The sequence below is a fragment of the Bos taurus genome, chromosome 5, assembly GCF_002263795.3.
Source record: "Bos taurus isolate L1 Dominette 01449 registration number 42190680 breed Hereford chromosome 5, ARS-UCD2.0, whole genome shotgun sequence".
NCBI lineage: Eukaryota > Metazoa > Chordata > Mammalia > Artiodactyla > Bovidae > Bos > Bos taurus.
In genome coordinates, this window is record NC_037332.1 from 22,596,314 (window position 1) to 22,614,539 (window position 18,226).

Sequence of the window (18,226 nt, forward strand, 5' to 3'; positions counted from 1 at the left end):
TTCCAGCCCTATGGCCACTGCTGAGTTTTCTAAATTTGCTGGTGTATTGAGTGTAGCACTTTAATAGCATCATCTTTTAGCATTTGAAATAACTCAGCTGGAATTCTGTTACCTCCACTAACTTTGTTTCTAGTAAAGCTTCCTAAAGCCTACTTCACTTCATTCTCCTAGGATGTCTGGCTCTAAGTGAGTGACCACACCTTCGTGGTTGTCTGGGTCATTAGGACCTTTTTGTATGGTTCTTCTGTGTATTCTTGGCCCTTCTGCTTAATATCTTCTGCTTCTGTTAGTTCCGTCCCATTTCTGTCTTTTATTGTGCCCATCTTTGCATGAAATGTTCCCTTGGTATCTCTAATTTCTTGAGGAGATCTCTAGTCTTTCCCATTCTATTGTTTTTCCCTCTTTCTTTGCATTGTTCCCTTAAGAAGACTTTCTTATTGTTCTTCTCATTGAAGGTCCTTGTTAAACATTTCTTATATCTTCTTGATCCATGCCTTCATTCTATTTATCTGTGCCTCCATTTTATTTTCAAGATTTGGGGCCATCTTTACTATCATTACTCTGAATTCTTTTTCAGGTAGACTGCCTGTTTCCTCTTCATTTGTTTGGTCTTGTGGGTTTTTACCATGTTCCTTCATCTGCTGCATGTTTCTCTGTCTTTTTATTTTGTGTAGTTTGCTGTGTTTGGCGTCTCCTTTCTACAGGCTGGAAGGTCATAGTTCCTATTTGTGAAACCTGCCCCCAGTGGGTGGCACTGGACCAGTGCCTTGTGAAGGTTTCCTGATTGAGGGGACTTGTACCTGTGATCTGGTGGATGGAACTGAATCTTGTCTCTGAAGGGCAGTGTTTTGTCCAGCAGTGTGTTTGGGGTGTCTCTGGGCTTGGTGTGGCTTTTGGCAGCCTGTCTGCTAACGGGCAGGGTTATATTCCTGTTTTGCTGAAGGGTTGGCATTGAGGCATCTGGCACTGAAGCTTACTGGCTTTTGGGTGGGACCTGGTCTTAGTGTTGAGATAAAGGCCTTTGGGAGAACTCTTGCCAAATAATGTCTCATGGAGTTGGGGATTCTCTGGTGGTCCAAAGTCCTGGACTCGGGTCTTCCAACTTGGAGATTCAAGCATGACCTCTTACTGTAGCACCAAGACTTCACAGGCCACATAGAAGACAAAACTCCAAGACAGTTGGTGAAAGCAACACTCACCAACCAAGAACACCCAAAGAAACTCACAGGCTTGAGAAGAGAGAAAATAGAGAAAAAAGAACAAAAACAGGAGTCAAAAACAAAGAGAACAGTCAAGCCAATAGAGAAATCTATAAATGAGAATGAATACTAAAAACTAGACTAGCAAAAAGACAAAATCAAAAATGGGGGAGAAATGCACTATAACTAAAGAGTACTGTAAAAATAGGAAAAAAGTAAGTTTATTTTAAAATAAGATGCTTTTTAAAAAGGAAAAAGTAAAAATTAAAGGAATGATAAAGAACAACATTACAATACAAAAGGAGAGAGTGGAGTAAGAAGAATGTCCTCCTGAGCCCTCCATTGCCCTCTCCACACTCTGCTTACTCCGAAAGTCCTCCAGTAGTGCTCAGAAAGTCTCTGAACCTGCCGTGGATGCTGTTGGATCAGCTCAGACTCAGATCTGGCCTTACTCTCACCTGTACTTGCTCCCCAAATCCACAATTGCCCCTAAAGTCCAGAGTCTCAGGCTAATAGCAGAGATTTAATCTGCTGCACCTATGGCCACAGGAGTGAATTCCCCTCCTCTTTTTTATTCACACAGCCCCTGGTGCTCCACTTTGGTTTGGGGCCCACCTCTGTTTGTAGGCCACCCTCAAGTGTCTTCCCCACCTAGACCAGAGGGGGCAGAAGTAGCAGCTCATTAAGACTCACTTTCTCAGTCGGGCTGGGAAGAAGGGCTTTGGAAGCCTCAGATGGGGAGTGCCTACTGCAGCCAAGGCCTATGGGAAGTTTCCACAGTCTGAGGTGGGTCATGCCCTCTCCCAGAGGAATTGGCCTCAGGTCTTGTGTCTCTCAGTAGAGCTAAGTTGCATAGGCTCCCAGGAAGGTATGGGTTGTAACCTGTGCCGGCTCACAGCCTGATGACAGCTGCTGCCTCTAGCGTTGGGACCACAGCAGCAGTATTTTGTCCCCTGCCTCAGGCCTTCTCCTTGTCTTTGGCAGTGGCCAGTTGGCTTGCCTTCCCCACTCTGGGATCATAATCTGCAGCTGCGTCTAGTTCTGCCACTGGTGCTCACTGGTGTTGGTGGTGGCTTTGGCCAGGCATATCTACCTCTTGTTCAGTCACTAAGTTGTCTGACTCTTTGCTACCCCATTAGCTGCAGCACACAAGGCTTTCCTGTCCTTCACTGTCTCCCAAAGTTTGCTCAAACTCATGTTCATTGAGTCGGTAATGCCATCTAACCATCTCAACCTCTGTCACCCCCTTCTCTTCTTTCCCTCAATCTTTCCCAGCATCAGGGTCTTTTCCAATGAGACGGCTTTTCATATCAAGTAGCCAAAGTATTGGAGCTTCAGCATCAGTCCTTCCAATGAATATTCAGGGTTGATTTTCTGTAGGATTGACTGGTTGGATCTCCTTGCTGTCCAAGGGACTCTCAAGGGTCTTCTCCAACACCACAGTTCGAGAGCATCAGTTCTTGGGTGCTCAGCCTTCTTTATGGTCCAGCTCTCACATCCATATATGAGTACTAGAAAAACCATACCTTTGACCGTATGGACTGGTGTCGGCCAAGTGATGTCTCTGCTTCTGAATATGCTGTCTAGATTTGTCATAGCTTTTCTTCCAAGGAGCAACCATATTTTAATTTCATGGTTTCAGTCACCATCTGCAGTAATTTTGGAGCCCAAGCCCTGTGTGTCACTGTTTCCATTGTTTCCTCATCTATTTGCCATGAAGTGATGGGACTGGATGCCATTATTTTAGTTTTTTTGAATGTTGAATTTCAAGCCAGTTTTTCACTCTCCTCTTTCACCCTCATCAAGAGGTTCTTGAGTTCCTCTTCAGTTTCTGCCATTAGAGTGGTATCATCTGCATATCTGAGGTTGTTGATATTTCTCCCAGCAGTCTTCATTCCAGCTTGAGCTTCATCCAGCCTGGCATTTTGTATGATGTACTCTGCTTATAAGCTAAATAACCATGTCCAGTTCTAACTGTTGCTTCCTGTCCTGAATACAAGTTTCTCAGGAGGCAGATTAGATGGTCTGCTATTTCCATCTCTAAGATTTTTCCATGCTTTGTTGTAATCGACACAAGCAAAGGCTGTAGCATAGTCAATGAAGCAGAAGTAGATTTTTTTTTGGAATTCCTTTGCTTTTTCTACCATCCAACAAATGTTGGTAAATTGATCTCTGATTCTTATGCCTTTTCTAAATCCAGGTTGTACTTCTGGAAGGTCTTGGTTCACATATTGTTGAAGTCTAGCCTGAAGGATTTTGAGCATTACCTTACTAACACGTGAAATGAGTGCAATTGTATGGTAGTTTGAACATTCTTTGGCATTGCCCTTCTTTGGGATTGGAATGAAGAGTGACCTTTTCCAGTCCTTTAGCCATTGCTGAGTTTCCCAAATTTGTGGCAGACTGAGCACAGCACTTTAACAGCATCATCTTTTAGGATTTGAAATAGCCCAGTTGAAATTCCATCACCTCCACTGTCTTTGTAGTAATGCTTCCTAAGGCCCATTTGACTTCACACTCAAGGATATCTGGCTGTAGGGAAATGATTACACCATCATGGTTATCTGGGTCATTAAGACCTTTTTTGTACGGTTCTTCTGTATGTATCTCCCTCAGGGGTTGGGCAACTCACAGCTGTTGCTCATCCCACCTGTATCATTTTTGAAGGTGAGTTCCTGCAATCCGCCAGCGCAAGGAGTCAGAGGCTCCCGGCTGCAACAATCTCTTGCCTCTCTGAGAGGCCCAGTCTTTCACCTGGACTGCCTCAGCTGTGTCATACTAGCCTTCTCAGAATATCTTCAGAGCAGTCAACACTGGTGCTCTTCCTGGAAGCCTGAGCACCCAGCCCCCACTCACAGCAGTGGGCATGAGTGTAAGCCACGTCTCAGCTGGGAAGTGCTGTTTGGCAACGAACTCTGTGGTGAATTCTCTCTGTTTTGCCTTCTGACCACCTGTTGCTTTGTTCCTCTCTGAGGTTCCAAAACTCCCCCTTGTCCTCACCCATGAGGGGGTTTCTGAACATGTTGGAACTTTTCCTCCTTCAGTCTCCCTCCCCAGGGTGCTGGTCCCTGTCCCAAAATCCTTTTTTTTTTTTTTTTAAATCTTTATCTTTTGCCCTACCTCGTTCTGAGAAAATTGGCTTGCCTTTTTGGAAGTCAAGGATCTCCTACCAGCATTCAGAATGTATTCTATATGAGTTGATCCACATGCAGATGTATTTTTGATGTATTTGTGGGGAGGAAGTTGATCTCCCTGTCTTATTCCTCCACCATCTTGAAAGTCCCCCCACCTCTTAGTTATTAAATTCAAGCCCTGAGAATTAACCTTGACTTATTTTCTTTACCTTCTATGTTCTCTCAAATACCTTTAATATCTTCTCATTGCCTCTCCACCAGAAGCCAGTGCCACCATAGTGGAAGGAGTACAGCTTCCAGCGATGGGTCTGTAACTCTAAAGAGTCCTTTGAGAGGACTGTCCCTTCCTTTCTCACTATCATATCCACCAAGCACTTTGGTCAGGAGGTTGGTCAGATCCTTAGAAAGCCACAGTGAGTGTTCTTCAAGGTAGAGGGCTGGTGCCCACGTTCCCCATGTCCACTGCATCTTCCATTGCCTCAGCTTCCTTATTTTCCAACTGACTGCTGATTTTTAATTTCCACAACATGCAGTCACTATGGTTTCAGACATCAACAAAAGGCACATGTCCCAGTTGCTGTAGGAGGTCCCCAACCAGCTCCAAGATTTCTCTGCTACTATGAAGTTAATAAGTCTCTAATAAGTTTCTTCTTTTGGTGCCATAACCCTAGCAGAGAATTCAGCCATGGCCCTTTAGCACTTTCTGAAATTATTATAGGGTTGTCTTTCCGACACACAGGGAGCTACATCCCCACAATAGCAGATAAGCCTTCCTTCTCTGGCTCCTTTACCTAAAGTTGAATGATGTCCACCAGCATCATGCACCCTGAAGCAATACAGCAAGTTAAAATGTTGTTTGTGATAAACATTTATCTGAAAGGCAGCCAAGTTGACTTTGGAGAGCCTCACATTGTTATTTGATAGCTTCTTCTTGGTTTAGTTGCTAAAATGAACTCTTAAAATGAGTAATTCATGATGTTGCAAGAGCAGAAAAATTAAAAAGTCACAACAGAGTAAGTTTCAAAAGGATATATGAATGTGATACCATTAAAAATTAATTGTAAATACAATAAGAAAAATGTTTTCAATAATTACCTGGGGGTGGGGGGAGTCAGTGGAGATTACAGGTAACTTTGCTTTTCTTTGTGGTTTTGTTTCTCAGTTTTCTACAGCAACCGTATATTACCTTTGAACCTGATTCTTTTAACTAATATTATTTAAAATAAAAATTATAACAAAAATAAGTAGGTGTTCCAATCTAAGGAAACTAGAGTTTCTAGCATAACGTGGTATTCTCCAGCTGAGAATTACTGTATTGGGAAGTTGCTTTAATACTCTGGACTTTATTTAGTCATCTGCTAAATGAGGGGTTGAACTAAGATCTCCAAGGCCCCTTCTGATGGTAAAGTCCATCAGAAAAGTTAGACTGTGAAGGACTAACTTTTGCAGGGTGCACACTAGACAGAAATCCATCTAATTGCTATATGGCTGTTCTGCTTTTGTGGCTCTGGTTTTTTTTTTTTTTTTAGTAAAAATGAGAGGTTTGGATCAGCCATGTTCACCAGCCTTTCTCCTTCATGTCTGACATTCTGAACTCCTGTGGATCAGACTCTGGCTCAGAAACGGCTTTTCACCTGTTAGTGGTTCATAGATAAAATGCGCAGCCTGATCTCCTACATGTGGGACCGTGAAACAAAGATGCTGAAGCTACCAGAGGCGTATCACTAAAAGAATTCAAGTTTGAAAATCCTGTTCTTTACAATCTCTTAGCAGGGCAAAGACAAGAACAAGCATATATCTGATCTGGAAGACTGCCTGTCCTCTTTGAAGATTACAGACTTCAGGGACTATGAGTTCCACACCCTGAAGGTATCTCCTGATTTGCTTTCTGTGTGGCTTCTTTTTTTGTTTTCGTCAGTATTATAAGATGTCAGATTATTGCATTGTTCATAAGAATAGCAAAGTGCCTGAGAGAAGCCCAGACCGGGGTAGAAGGAGGTCTGCTCTCTGTAAAGCACATTGAAACCTCGGGAAAGTCATTTTATCTTAAATAAAGTAATGGACATGAGAGTACTTTGTAGACCAAGAAGTCCTATACAAATGTTACAGCTCTTCTCACTAGGCCTTCATTTCCTCATTTGACAAATAAGCTGGTTTTTATAAGACAATTCCTGATGGTCTCTTTAAACTCTCATTTCATGATTCTTCAGTAGTTAATTTCAGCAAGTGTTACTAGTGGAACCTGGATCAGATTTCCCAGTTCTGGGTTTGGGATTCTTTTTAAACTGTAAATAACATGTCCATCCCATGCATGGGAGGAATTGATATCCCAAAGTCGTGCAGAGAGAACTGTGGTTTGGGTAACTCTACCCCGAGGGATGGGCTTCCTGGTGACGCAGACAGTAAATCTGCCTGCAATGCAGGAGACCCGGGTTCAATCCCTGGGTCAGGAAGATCAATCCCTGAGTTGAAAAGATTCCCTGAAGAAGGGAATGTGTGCTTACTCCAGTTGGAGAATTCCATGGTCATAGGAACCTGGTAGATTGCAGTCCATGGGATCCCAAAAGGTCAGACAGGACTGAGCAACTAACACTTCACTTTTTCACTTTCATCCAGAGGGGTGCCTGGGACTTGCAATGGGAAATCATGATTTGGGAGATTGCTTGTTTCTGTTGCACTACACATCCAAGAAAGGACAACAGGTCAACCCATCAAGGTGGAAACGTTTTGTTCTCCCTTTTTCTCCCACATACAGGATAAGACCTGGAATGAAGTCATGGAAATGCATCAGAAACTTCCTACTAATCAATTAGACTTGAGAAAGCAACAAGAGGCTGTGTGGGAACTCTTCACGAGTGAATGCACTTATTTTTTGGACCATTTATTAGTTCTTAAGATGGTAATGCTGGCTTTAATTTTTGTTAGATGGAAAACATTGGTTCTTTGGGGACTTGTTTCTTTTTTCCATGCTGAAGAAAGGTGGGAGGCTCCCCTCTTTCAGGGGATCCTAAGGAAATTTTATTTATCTTTGATTATCTGCAACTTGGTTTCTCTCCATTCTTTTCTTAAACATAGACTCTGAGGATTGGGTGAGACCTTCTCAGTAAACTGGTCCAGCTGTCCGTGTGATGTCTGACTCTCTTCTGCCTGATGCGCACCCTGTGTTTGCACACTATTCTGGGTCAGGGAGCTCACAGCCACCCTCAAGGCAGCCATTCCCTCTCTGGTCAGCTTGCTCTTTGGGCTCTTTTACTCCCTTATGTTCAGTGCCAGACGCTTTGTCTGCCATGGAGCCACAGTCAGAGATTTCCAGGACAACCATCCATGTGTAACACAAGGGGCTTGGATTATACAGTGTGTTCATGATGTCTATCATGAAAACAGTGCCCCTGAAGTTGTACAGTGCACTGGTCCTGGTCTGGGGAGGCTCTGAGCAGAGAACTCCTTATAGAAGAAGCACAGGGCAAGGGATAGAAAGGGAGGAAATGCCTTCTAAGACCACAGGGGAGGATGGACCACATTGCTCCCAAGGTTGCCTCTGCCCATAAGCACTTTCAAATCCTGGCATCTCTCATACCCAGGGAAAGGCACTGTGTTGGGAGACATGAGTTCAAGTCCTGGTCTGCCTCTGACTTGCCTTGTGAACTTAAAGTCTAGTCTTCCATTTCATAAAACAGAAGATTCTTTCTGTCAAGGTCCAGATAGTAAATATTTTGGGCTTTGCCAACCATGTGGTCTTTATTGCAACTACTCAGCTCTTGCGTTGCAGTACAAAAGAAGCTATAAATAATTTGTAAAGAAATGTATGTGGCTGTGTTAAAATAATATCTTATTTACAAAAATGGGCAGCAGACCTGATTTATCCCACAGCATGTCTTTTGTCATTCCTGCTCTAAGCTACAAAAGGGATAACAATACCATAAGATATGATCATTCTGATGACCAGAAATCTCTCAAGTGCTATACAAATGTTAGTTATTTACTGTAATGTTTATTGTGTCAGTCGTTGCCAAGTACTTTACCAGCAAAATGTAAATAGGAAAGACACTTAGAAAGTTGAAACTTGGAGATTGTTTCGGTTAGGATATAGAAAACTAGTTAACTAAGACTGTATATTATTGACCCATGTAACCATAAAGCCCAGAGGTGAGAGAGAATACAAGGTTGGTTTGATCAAGGGGCTCAAAATCAAGGACAGAATTTCTTTTCGTCTCTCATGCCTGCCTTCCATGGTCTGAGCTTCATCCTATGGCTAGCTTCTGTTATAGTCACAGAGTGGCTGTTGTCCTGGAGGCTCTGGAGAGAGTAAGAAATAGAAAGGGGAGGGAGGGAAAGAAAGAGACAGAAATCTATTTTCTTAACATTCATAGCCAGAGTCTTGATTTTCGTTCAGTTTGCACTGGTCTGAGTCACATGCACACTGTTGAACCAGCTACCGTGTTAAGGAAGGAGGGTGCTCATTGTCTTAAGGGATCACATTCAAGGAATGAGGAAGGGCAGACACTGAGGTGACAACTGGGATAATGTTAGGGGGAGCACTGGGGCTGAGTGGGAACCAGTAGATGTTCACTGCAGAGCACTCACCTCATGAGCTCCACTGCCTTCCTTTGCCCTAATAAACAAAACGGAACTTCTGTCCCACTGTCAACTACATAAGCTTTTTAAATTAGCATTTTCTGTTGAAAAGAAGCTCAATTAGTGTTTATTTTCAACCCCCCTCCCTGGTGTTTAGAGTATATGAGTACCTCCCTTTACACAATCAATATAAATTTCCCAAAGTTGCTTGTAAATTGGAATTTTGTAACTCAAATTCACTGAAAGACTCAATATTTTTCTTAAATGGCAAAAAATTCTATAAAGCAAAGAATTTTTTTTTAGTTTATTTTAATTGGAGGCTAATTACTTTACAATATTGTGGTGGTTTTTGCCATACATTAACATGAATCAGCCATGGGTGTACATGTGTTCCGCCCTGACCCTCCCTCCCCATCCATCCCTCAGGATCATCCCAGTGCAGCAGCCCTGAGCACGCTGTCTCATGCATCAAACCTGGACTGGCGATCTGTTTCACATATGATAAAATACATGTTTCAATGCTATTCTCTCAAATCATCCCACCCTCGCCTTCTCCCACAGAGTCCAAAAGTCTGTTCTTTACATCTGTGTCTCTGTTGCTGTCTCGCATATAGGGTCATCGTTACCATCTTTCTAAATTCCATATATATGCGTTAATATACTGTATTGGTGTTTTTCTTTCTGACTTATTTCGCTATGTATAATAGGCTCCAGTTTCATCCACCTCATTAGAACTGATTCAAAGGCATTCTTTTTAATAGCTGAGTAATATTCCATTGTGTATATGTATCACAGCTTTCTTATCCATTCATCTGCCGATGGACATCTAGGTTGCTTCCATGTCTTGGCTATTGTAAACAGTTAAAGAATCTTATAGCACAAAGATGATTTCTTCTAAATGTCTCCAATTTATCTGAAGTCATGGTTTCTGTTTCTTACCGCTATGTGTTTTAAATGCTTAGATATAGACAGACTTCCAGACAACGGGTGCTGCCTAGATTGTGGGAAGCTCTAAATCAGTGGTTCTCAAAGTGTAGTCCCTGAACCAGCAGCATCAGAATCACTTGGGAACTTGTTAGAAATCCATATTCTCATATCTCATCAGAGACCTACCGAATCAGAAAGGCTTGGGGTAGGGCCTGCTAATCTCTGGTTTAACAGGGCCTCTAAATGATTCTGATGCAAGTTCAAGAACCGTTTACTGCATTGATTAAGTAATATAGAAATAGGAATTGGAAAACATTGGTGATCTAAAGCCCAAGCTTTTCATACCTGTAATTCCTAACTTATTTGGTCCCTCCGAATGCTTCATCTTATTGATACAGAGTGTTCCTATTTCAATACATTGATCTCTCTTTAGTTTATTGAATGAGGGACAGGTTATCTGTGAGGATTGTAGTTTTTTTTCTTGACTTGCTGTAGTTTTCCTGTTGTAGGAAAACATCAAGTAACAGTAACATAAAGCCTCTCTTAATGTTTCATCAATATTTAATGGCTCTATAAAAATCTAAACATCTTACAAGTTATCAGATATTCACTCATTAGTTCTCTTTTCAATTTCCTGAAAGTAAAGGACATTTAAGTCTTTTGTAGAGAAAGGAATAAATAAAAACTGAGAATGAATGTTGTTTTAGTCTCAAGTAAGTACTGCTGGCAAGAAGAGAACCTTGGAGATTTCTCTGGCACTGGGAAGAGAGAAAGCCTGCTTGAACAAATTATGTTCTACAGGAATATTGGTGGGGCTCTCACAGCAACGACTACTTCATACAGAAGAGCACATTTCCCATATGTTCTATGGAGCTTAAATGTCATCATTTGTGTTTAGCACAATTCCTAACCATTGAAAATACTGATCTCTAAGTTGTTTTGTAAAATTATACTCAGGAGGTTTATGTTTAATGTTCTTGCAAAGGGCAAATATCAAAATTGAAAAGCAAAAAGTGATGTGTGTTTTATTTCTTTAAGATCTTCATGAATACATTAAAATATCTACAGACTCATGAATATCTCCTGGATGTGGATTTATGGAGACTTTTTGCAAACCTGGAGGAGCTAAGTCAGGTGAGCCAAAGTAGAAAGATTCCAGTAGCCATGTTTTAAAAATCACCAGAGGACTGTGAAAATTTATGCTTGTCTCTTTTTGTGGTTTGTATTCCATGTTGGTGTATGGAATATTGTTTCTTCCATATTCCTTCTCCATATAGTCTTACGGTCGGGAGTTCAGGTTAATAAGAAGGAAATCTTTCCAATAGATTGCAGCCATCAGTTAGCCTTCAGTAACATTTCAATTCTTCTGTGGTTATTTAAGAAAATAATCATAATGCTCAGTTCATCACGTGTACTAAAATTGGAATGAGACAAAGATCAGCATGGATTTTGTGCAAGAATGGCACACAAATTCAGGAAATGTTCCATGTTTTTTCTAGAGTACAAGTTATGGAACCCCTTCTAGAAGTACATACCTTCTAGTGTATACTCAGGAACACATCTTGTTTACTGCTTTATCCAGAAGACCTCAGTGCCTCGTGCATAGAAGGACTGAATAAGTAATGTTGGGTACATGAGTTTCCTCAATAAATAATGTTGAATACAAAGAAAGAGAAAAACATGTTCCTAAGTGCCCCATCATCATAAATGATTAGTCTCAAATGAATGTTCTTTATCACATATATTATAAATAAAAGCTATCTTTCCTCTAAAAAGGAGGAGAAGAGAGATAGTACAGGAATTCATTTATAAGAAAATATATTAGAGAGTAGAGGAAAATAAATCTTTAAATTTTGCCAGGGAGATAAATTGGAAGTAGGAGGCATCTGTAGGAACAAAATTTGAAGTTCACCGGATATTTATTTCTTACCCACCCCTTACCTCTGTTTTCCTTTCTCCCTGGCCCTAGACAAGCTTTGGTTTTGTGAACAGTCTTTTCCGTATCTTCAAGGACTACATTGACATTTGTGAGACTTCACCATCGTTGGATTTTATTTCTGTGCTCACAAAGGTAAAATCCTCTTTGGGATATCTCAGCTTCTGTGTAATAAATTCACCCACCTCTCAGGATGGTTGTTTATATTTTCTCAACCATCATCATCATTATTTCTGGGAAAGTTCTGCCAACACCCTCCCACAAGGGAAACATCCCTTTCTCCACCAATCAACATTTTCAAAAATAAGTCTCAGATTCTGTTTTTCCATTGTTATCTCTCCTGTGTGAGCTTTATTAATACAAAATCTGCATGCATGGAAAAGCCATTTCCAAGTCTGTTTTTCAAATGACTTCAATTTAAAGCAATATTCACAGCAATAGTTTGTGCAGGCTAATTACATGGTTCAGTAGTTGTTCTAACTAAAGTGCCAGGCTTTCTGAAAGGAATAAAATAAACCTTCAAATCCATCAGCACCCTTAATAAGACTCCTGTGTATTCAAGGAGGAGGAAGGAGGAAGACTTGTACCCCTGGTCTGATAAATGCTATTTTTTATCTTGAGTAGATAATTTGAACTTTCTCCCCTACTTTGAGCTTTTTAATCCTGTTTCTATCTATGGCACCCCACTCCAGTACTCTTGCCTGGAAAATCCCATGGACTGAGGAGCCTGGTAGGCTGCAGTCCATGGGGTCGCTAGGAGTCAGACATGACTGAGCGACTTCACTTTCACTTTTCACTTTCATGCATTGGAGAAGGAAATGGCAGCCCACTCCAGTGTTCTTGCCTGGAGAATCCCAGGGACGGGGGAGCCTGGTGGGCTGCAGTCCGTGGGGTCGCTGAGAGTCGGACACGACTGAGCGACTTCACTTTCACTTTTCACTTTCATGCATTGGAGAAGGAAATGGCAGCCCACTCCAGTGTTCTTGCCTGGAGAATCCCAGGGACGGCGGAGCCTGGTGGGCTGCCGTCTATGGGGTTGCACAGAGTCGGACACGACTGAAGTGACTTAGCAGCAGCAGCAGCAGCAGGTTGTTATAATCCATTTAATCCATTTTTTAAAATATAGATTAAGATGTATTGACTTGTAAAAATTATACTCAGGTTTATGTTTAATGTTCTTGCAAAGGGCAAGTATCAAAATTGAAAAGCAAAAAGTAATGTGCATTATGAAGCACTTACATGTGGGGCTGATAACCTGTACATGATAATGTGCAGAATTAGACACACCCCTTACTTTGGGGGAGTTTTCATTCTAGTGGGAAAGAAATTAATCGACTAATGACACCAATGTTTATATAGTAAAATTGAGATTAGTGCTGGGGAAAAAAGATACATAGAAATTATGCAAGGAAACTTCTAGTTTGGGGCAGATGGTGAGGTCGTTACAGCTAGGAAATTCTTCCTGAGGCAATGATGCTTGAGGTGAGATATGAACAAGGACTATTTAGGAAGGCAAAACAAGCAGAAAACTAGGCATAAACTGGGGCGATCCTTCAATGAACTTTGAAAGCAGATTAGAATAAGAAAAGCTTTGAAAAACAGGAGAACGAATGTAAAGTGTTGGAAATCAGCTAAAATCTCAGGATCTCCCAATTCCTTTAGAGTCAGAGATTATTTTTTTTAGGACCACTGCATGCTACACATTTTTTATTTTTGTTAAAGGGCAGAGCCCTTAGTAAGTCAGATAATGAGCATGATTGTTTGGATGTGTGTTGGTTCAGGGTCTGAAGTCCCCTTGGTTTTCTTGATAATTTCTGTACTCTGTCAAGGGCTAGGACAACTGGCAGGCTCTCTCCACTTGGCTCCTTGGATTAACCTGGTCCATCTCCTTGGACTAACCTGGCCATCAGCCTCTAATGGTGATGGGAAGAAGCATAAAAGAGCATCAACCCCCATTATAGATCCAAGTACATCATTCCTCTGCTGGTCTGGGAGAATTTCCAAGGGTGAGGGGTAGTTGCGGCTCTCTCTTGGGACATAAATGCTGTGGCAGACATATCTGGGAGTATTCATCTGAAGGCTGACGTTAGCAACAAGACCTGGCCCCCTAAAAATAGTTTTTAATTCAGTTTTTAGTGAATAGTCTGAAGAAATAACAACTTTTCATCAAAACACGTAAGTAGTCTGTCTTAGTCTGCCCAGGCTGTGTAACAAAGTGCCACAAACTGGGCAGGTTGTAAACCACAGAAATCGACGTCTCACCGTTTTAGAGGGTGGACATCCAATAGCAGGGTGGCAGCCGGGTCATGTGAGGGCCCTCTTCTGGTCACAGACTTCTCATTGTATTCTTCACATAGCAGAGAGGGCCGGAGAGCTCGCCAGAGTCTCTCTTGTAAGGGCATTCATTTCATTCCTGGAGGCTTCTCCTTTGGGACCTCATCGTCTCCGGAAGGGTCCACCTCCTCCAATACCATCACCTTGGGGGTTAGGACTCAACACATGAGTTGGAGGGGGACACAGCTGTTCCGACCATAGCATACGTGTCCTCACAGCCTAGTGAAGCATGGACTCTTCACTGAAAGTCTGTAATGATAGCCATATATGAATGCGTCCTGATATGTTACAGATGTGCAAAGGTGGGCTGCAAAAGTTTTTCCTAAATTTAAAAAGGCCTGCGTCAGGTTAACTCAGTTGTGCCACGGAAAGAAACTCCAGCTCTTAGTGGCTTGGTTCACATCTCCATCACACCATGTTCTGCTCTGTCACTGTTTTCACTCTGGGACCCCTGCTGAATGAGCAGCCACCGCCTGGAATGTCACCCCCGCCCCTCCAGGGCAAAGACAGAAAAGACTGAGGCAGAACGCTCACTGACTCTTCAAGTTTCTGGCATATCTGTTCACGTTCATCAGCCTCAGAAAGTCCCATGGCCAGGCCTACCCTCAGTGGTAATTTAGATAATGTGAATGTGTGTGCTTGCACACTGGCCACCTGCCTTATTCTAATATAAATTTGATACGACTTAAGAATGTGCAGTCATTATAGCAAGTTTAAGACACTGCATAAGAATAGTGAAGAAAGGGAAAGGCAAGTGTCAGATTAGGTAAAACAAGTACGTAAAATGCTTGCTATGAAACAGTACACTTAATGAGGTGCCCCAGATTTGTTTTTTAGAAGCTGGCAGGAGAATCCAGTTTGTGGATATTTTTGCAGAAGATCTGATGAAAAGTTAGATGTTGTTACTTTAATCACATACTGTGAACACAGGCTTAGGCAGTGTCTGTTACCAGGTACCACGCGGCCTGTGTAGGCCTCAACAAAGCATAAGTGCAAGTAAAGGGTGAATTAAATCAACATGTCCCAAATAGAATTTTTTTTTAAAATATAGGCAAAAAAAGACAGTTTATTGAGGAGTTGTTGTTCAGCCACTAAGTTGTGTCCAACTCTTTGCGACCCCACGAACTGCAGCACACCAGGCTTCCCTGTCCTTCACTATCTTCTGAGTTTGCTCTAACTCATGTCCATTGAGTCAGTGATGCCTTCCAACCATCTCATCCTCTGTCACCCCCTTTCCTCCTGCCCTCAATCTTTCCCAGCATCAGGGTCTTTTCCAGTGAGTTGGCTCTGTGCATCAGCTGGCCAGAGTATTGGAGCTTCAGCTCCAGCATCAAGCTTCCCAGTTGAGGAGTTAATGGTTTATTTGGGGGATACCATTGCTTAATAGTGTTTATTTTGACGATCACCTGCTTCTCTCCATGCACACATGATTGATAATGGTGTGTCCCCAACTTTCCCCACTTTGGTTACTGATAAAAGTGGAGAGCAGGTCTCTCTGCTTTTGCATGCTTTCACTCTCTCGTGCCCTTCTCCCCTTGCAGTATTTCCGAGGGAGCCTGTGTCAGAGCCACCAGACCTACTGCCTGAACTACTCAGCCGCTGTCTTTTATCTTGAGAGCCTGAAGCAGAGACATGACTTTGGAATTTATTTAAAAGTAAAGTACCTTTTTCTTTTATATTTTTCCTGAGACTCTTTGGATATAACAGATACTAGGAACTATTTATTAGACCCAAATTAAATGGAACGGGAGGAAAATAAATGATCAGGTGTACATTTTAACTACAAACCTACTTTCCTTAGGAAAACGTAATCCACTTCAGCATTAGGATTTTAAATAGTGCTTATCTGGAAACATTGTATCACCTAATGTCCCTCCTGACATTTTAACTGGGGATTTAAAATGTTTTATTTGTCCACTAGTTTTGTTTTTAGAAGAAATTAGTGAGAAAACTACAGTAAGGATTGAGGCTTTATTTGTGATACACGTCTGGCTCTTGTAGGATTTGGTCCCAGCAAGGTCGTACTGCACAAAGCTTGGTGTACCACTACCGTGGTATTCTACGTGAGCGGCCCCTCCTAGAGAACATCATAGCACCCAGCGTAAATGCTGCCCCTGAAGTTGTCCAGCGTGGCGGCTGTGGGTCCCAAGCGTTATTCAGTACAGTCGCTCAGTCGTGTCTGACTCTTTGCAACCCCATGGACTGCAGCACGCCGGGCTTCCCTGTCCATCACCAACTCCCAGAGCCTACTCAAACTCATGTCTAACACGTCAGTGGTGCCATCCAACCATCTCATCCTCTGTCGTCCCCTTCTCCCACCTTCAATCTCTCCCAGCATCAGGGTCTTTTCCAGTGAATCAGTTCTTTGCATCAGGTGGCCAAAGTACTGGAGTTTCAGCTGTAGCATCAGTCCTTCCAATGAATATTCTGGACTGATTTCCTTTCAGATGGACTCGTTGGATCTCCTTGCAGTCCAAGGGACTCTCAAGAGTCTTCTCCAACACCACAGTTAAAAGCATCAATTCTTCAGCAGTCAGCTTGCTTTATAGTCCAACTCTCACATCCATACATGACCACTGGTAAAACCATAGCCTTGACTAGACGGACCTTTGTTAACAAAGTAATGTCTCTGCTTTTTAATATGCTATCTAGGTTGGTCATAACTTTTTTTCCAAAGAGCAAGCGTCTTTTAATTTCCTGGCTGCAGTCATCATCTGCAGTGATCTTGGAGCCCCCCAAAATAAAGTCTGTCACTGTTTCCACTGTTTCCCCATCCATTTGCCATGAAGTGATAGGACCAGATGCCATGATCTTTGTTTTCTGAATGTTGAGCTTTAAGCCAACTTTTTTCACTGTCAACTTTCACTTATATCAAAAGGCTCTTTAGTTCTTCTTCGCTTTCTGCCATTAGGGTGGTGTCATCTGCATATCTGAGGTTATTGATATTTCTCCTGGCAATCTTCATTCCAGCTTGTGCTTCATCCAGCTTGGCATTTCATATGATGTGCTCAGCATATAAGTTAAATAAGCAGGGTGACAATATACAGCCTTGACGTACTCCTTTTCCTATTTGGAACCAGTCTGTTGTTCCATGTCCAGTTCTAACTGTTGCTTCCTGACCTGCATATAGGTTTCTCAAGAGGCAGGTCAGGTGGTCTGGTATTCCCATCTCTTTCAGAATTTTCCAGTTTATTGTGATCCACACAGTGAAAGGCTTTGGCATAGTCAATGAAGCAGAAGATGGTTTTCTGGAACTCTCTCGCTTTTTCGATGATCCAACGGATGTTGACAACTTGATCTCTGGTTCCTCTGCCTTTTCTAAATCCAACTTGAACATCTGGAAGTTCATGGTTCACGTACTGTTGAAGCCTGGCTTGGAGAATTTTGAGCATTACTTTACTAGCGTGTGAGATGAGTGCAATTGTGTGGTAGTTTGAGCATTCTTTGGCATTGCCTTTCTTGGGATTGGAATGAAAACTGACCTTTTCCAGTGCTGTGGCCACTGCTCAGTTTTCCAAATTTGTTGGCATATTGAGTGCAGCACTTTCACAGCAGCATCTTTTAGGATTTGAAATAGCTCAACTGGAATTCCATCACCTCCTCTGGCTTTGTTTGTAGTGATGCTTCCTAAGGCCCACTTGACTTCACATTCCAGGATGTCTGGCTCTAGGTGAGTGATCACACCATTGTGATTATCTGGGTCGTGAAGATCTTTTTTGTACAGTTCTTCTGTGTATTCTTGCCACCTCTTCTTAATCTCTTCTGCTTCTGTTAGGTCCAAACTATTTCTGTCCTTTAAAGTGCCCATCTTTGCATGAGATGTTCCCTTGGTATCTCTAATTTTCTTGAAGAGATCTCTAGTTCCCATTCTGTTGTTTTCCTCTATTTCTTTGCATTGATCACTTAGGAAGGTTTTCTTATCTCTCCTATTCTTTAGAACTCTGCATTCAAATGGGTATATCTTTCCATTTCTCTTTTGCCTTTAGCTTCTCTTCTTTTCTCAGCTATTTGTAAGGCCTCATCAGACAACCATTTTGCCTTTGGGGATGGTCTTGATCCCTGCCTCCTGTACAGTGTCACGAACCTTTGTCCATAGTTCTTCAGGCACTCTGTCTATCAGA

The 18,226-nt window shown here is 42.1% G+C and overlaps 1 protein-coding gene and 1 pseudogene across 1 annotated transcript in view; both read left to right on the plus strand.

Moving 5' to 3' along the window:
- The window catches only part of PLEKHG7 (pleckstrin homology and RhoGEF domain containing G7), an 82,336-nt gene that overhangs the window by 31,966 nt on the left and 32,144 nt on the right, over positions 1–18,226 (plus strand). The window contains exons 5-9 of the mRNA XM_005206126.5: positions 6,104–6,202; positions 7,089–7,232; positions 10,874–10,969; positions 11,805–11,906; positions 15,647–15,760. Coding sequence (XP_005206183.1) covers positions 6,104–6,202; positions 7,089–7,232; positions 10,874–10,969; positions 11,805–11,906; positions 15,647–15,760 — 555 coding nt within the window. The remainder of the gene's footprint in view (positions 1–6,103; positions 6,203–7,088; positions 7,233–10,873; positions 10,970–11,804; positions 11,907–15,646; positions 15,761–18,226) is intronic.
- Positions 11,229–11,329, plus strand: LOC112446851 (uncharacterized; annotated as a pseudogene).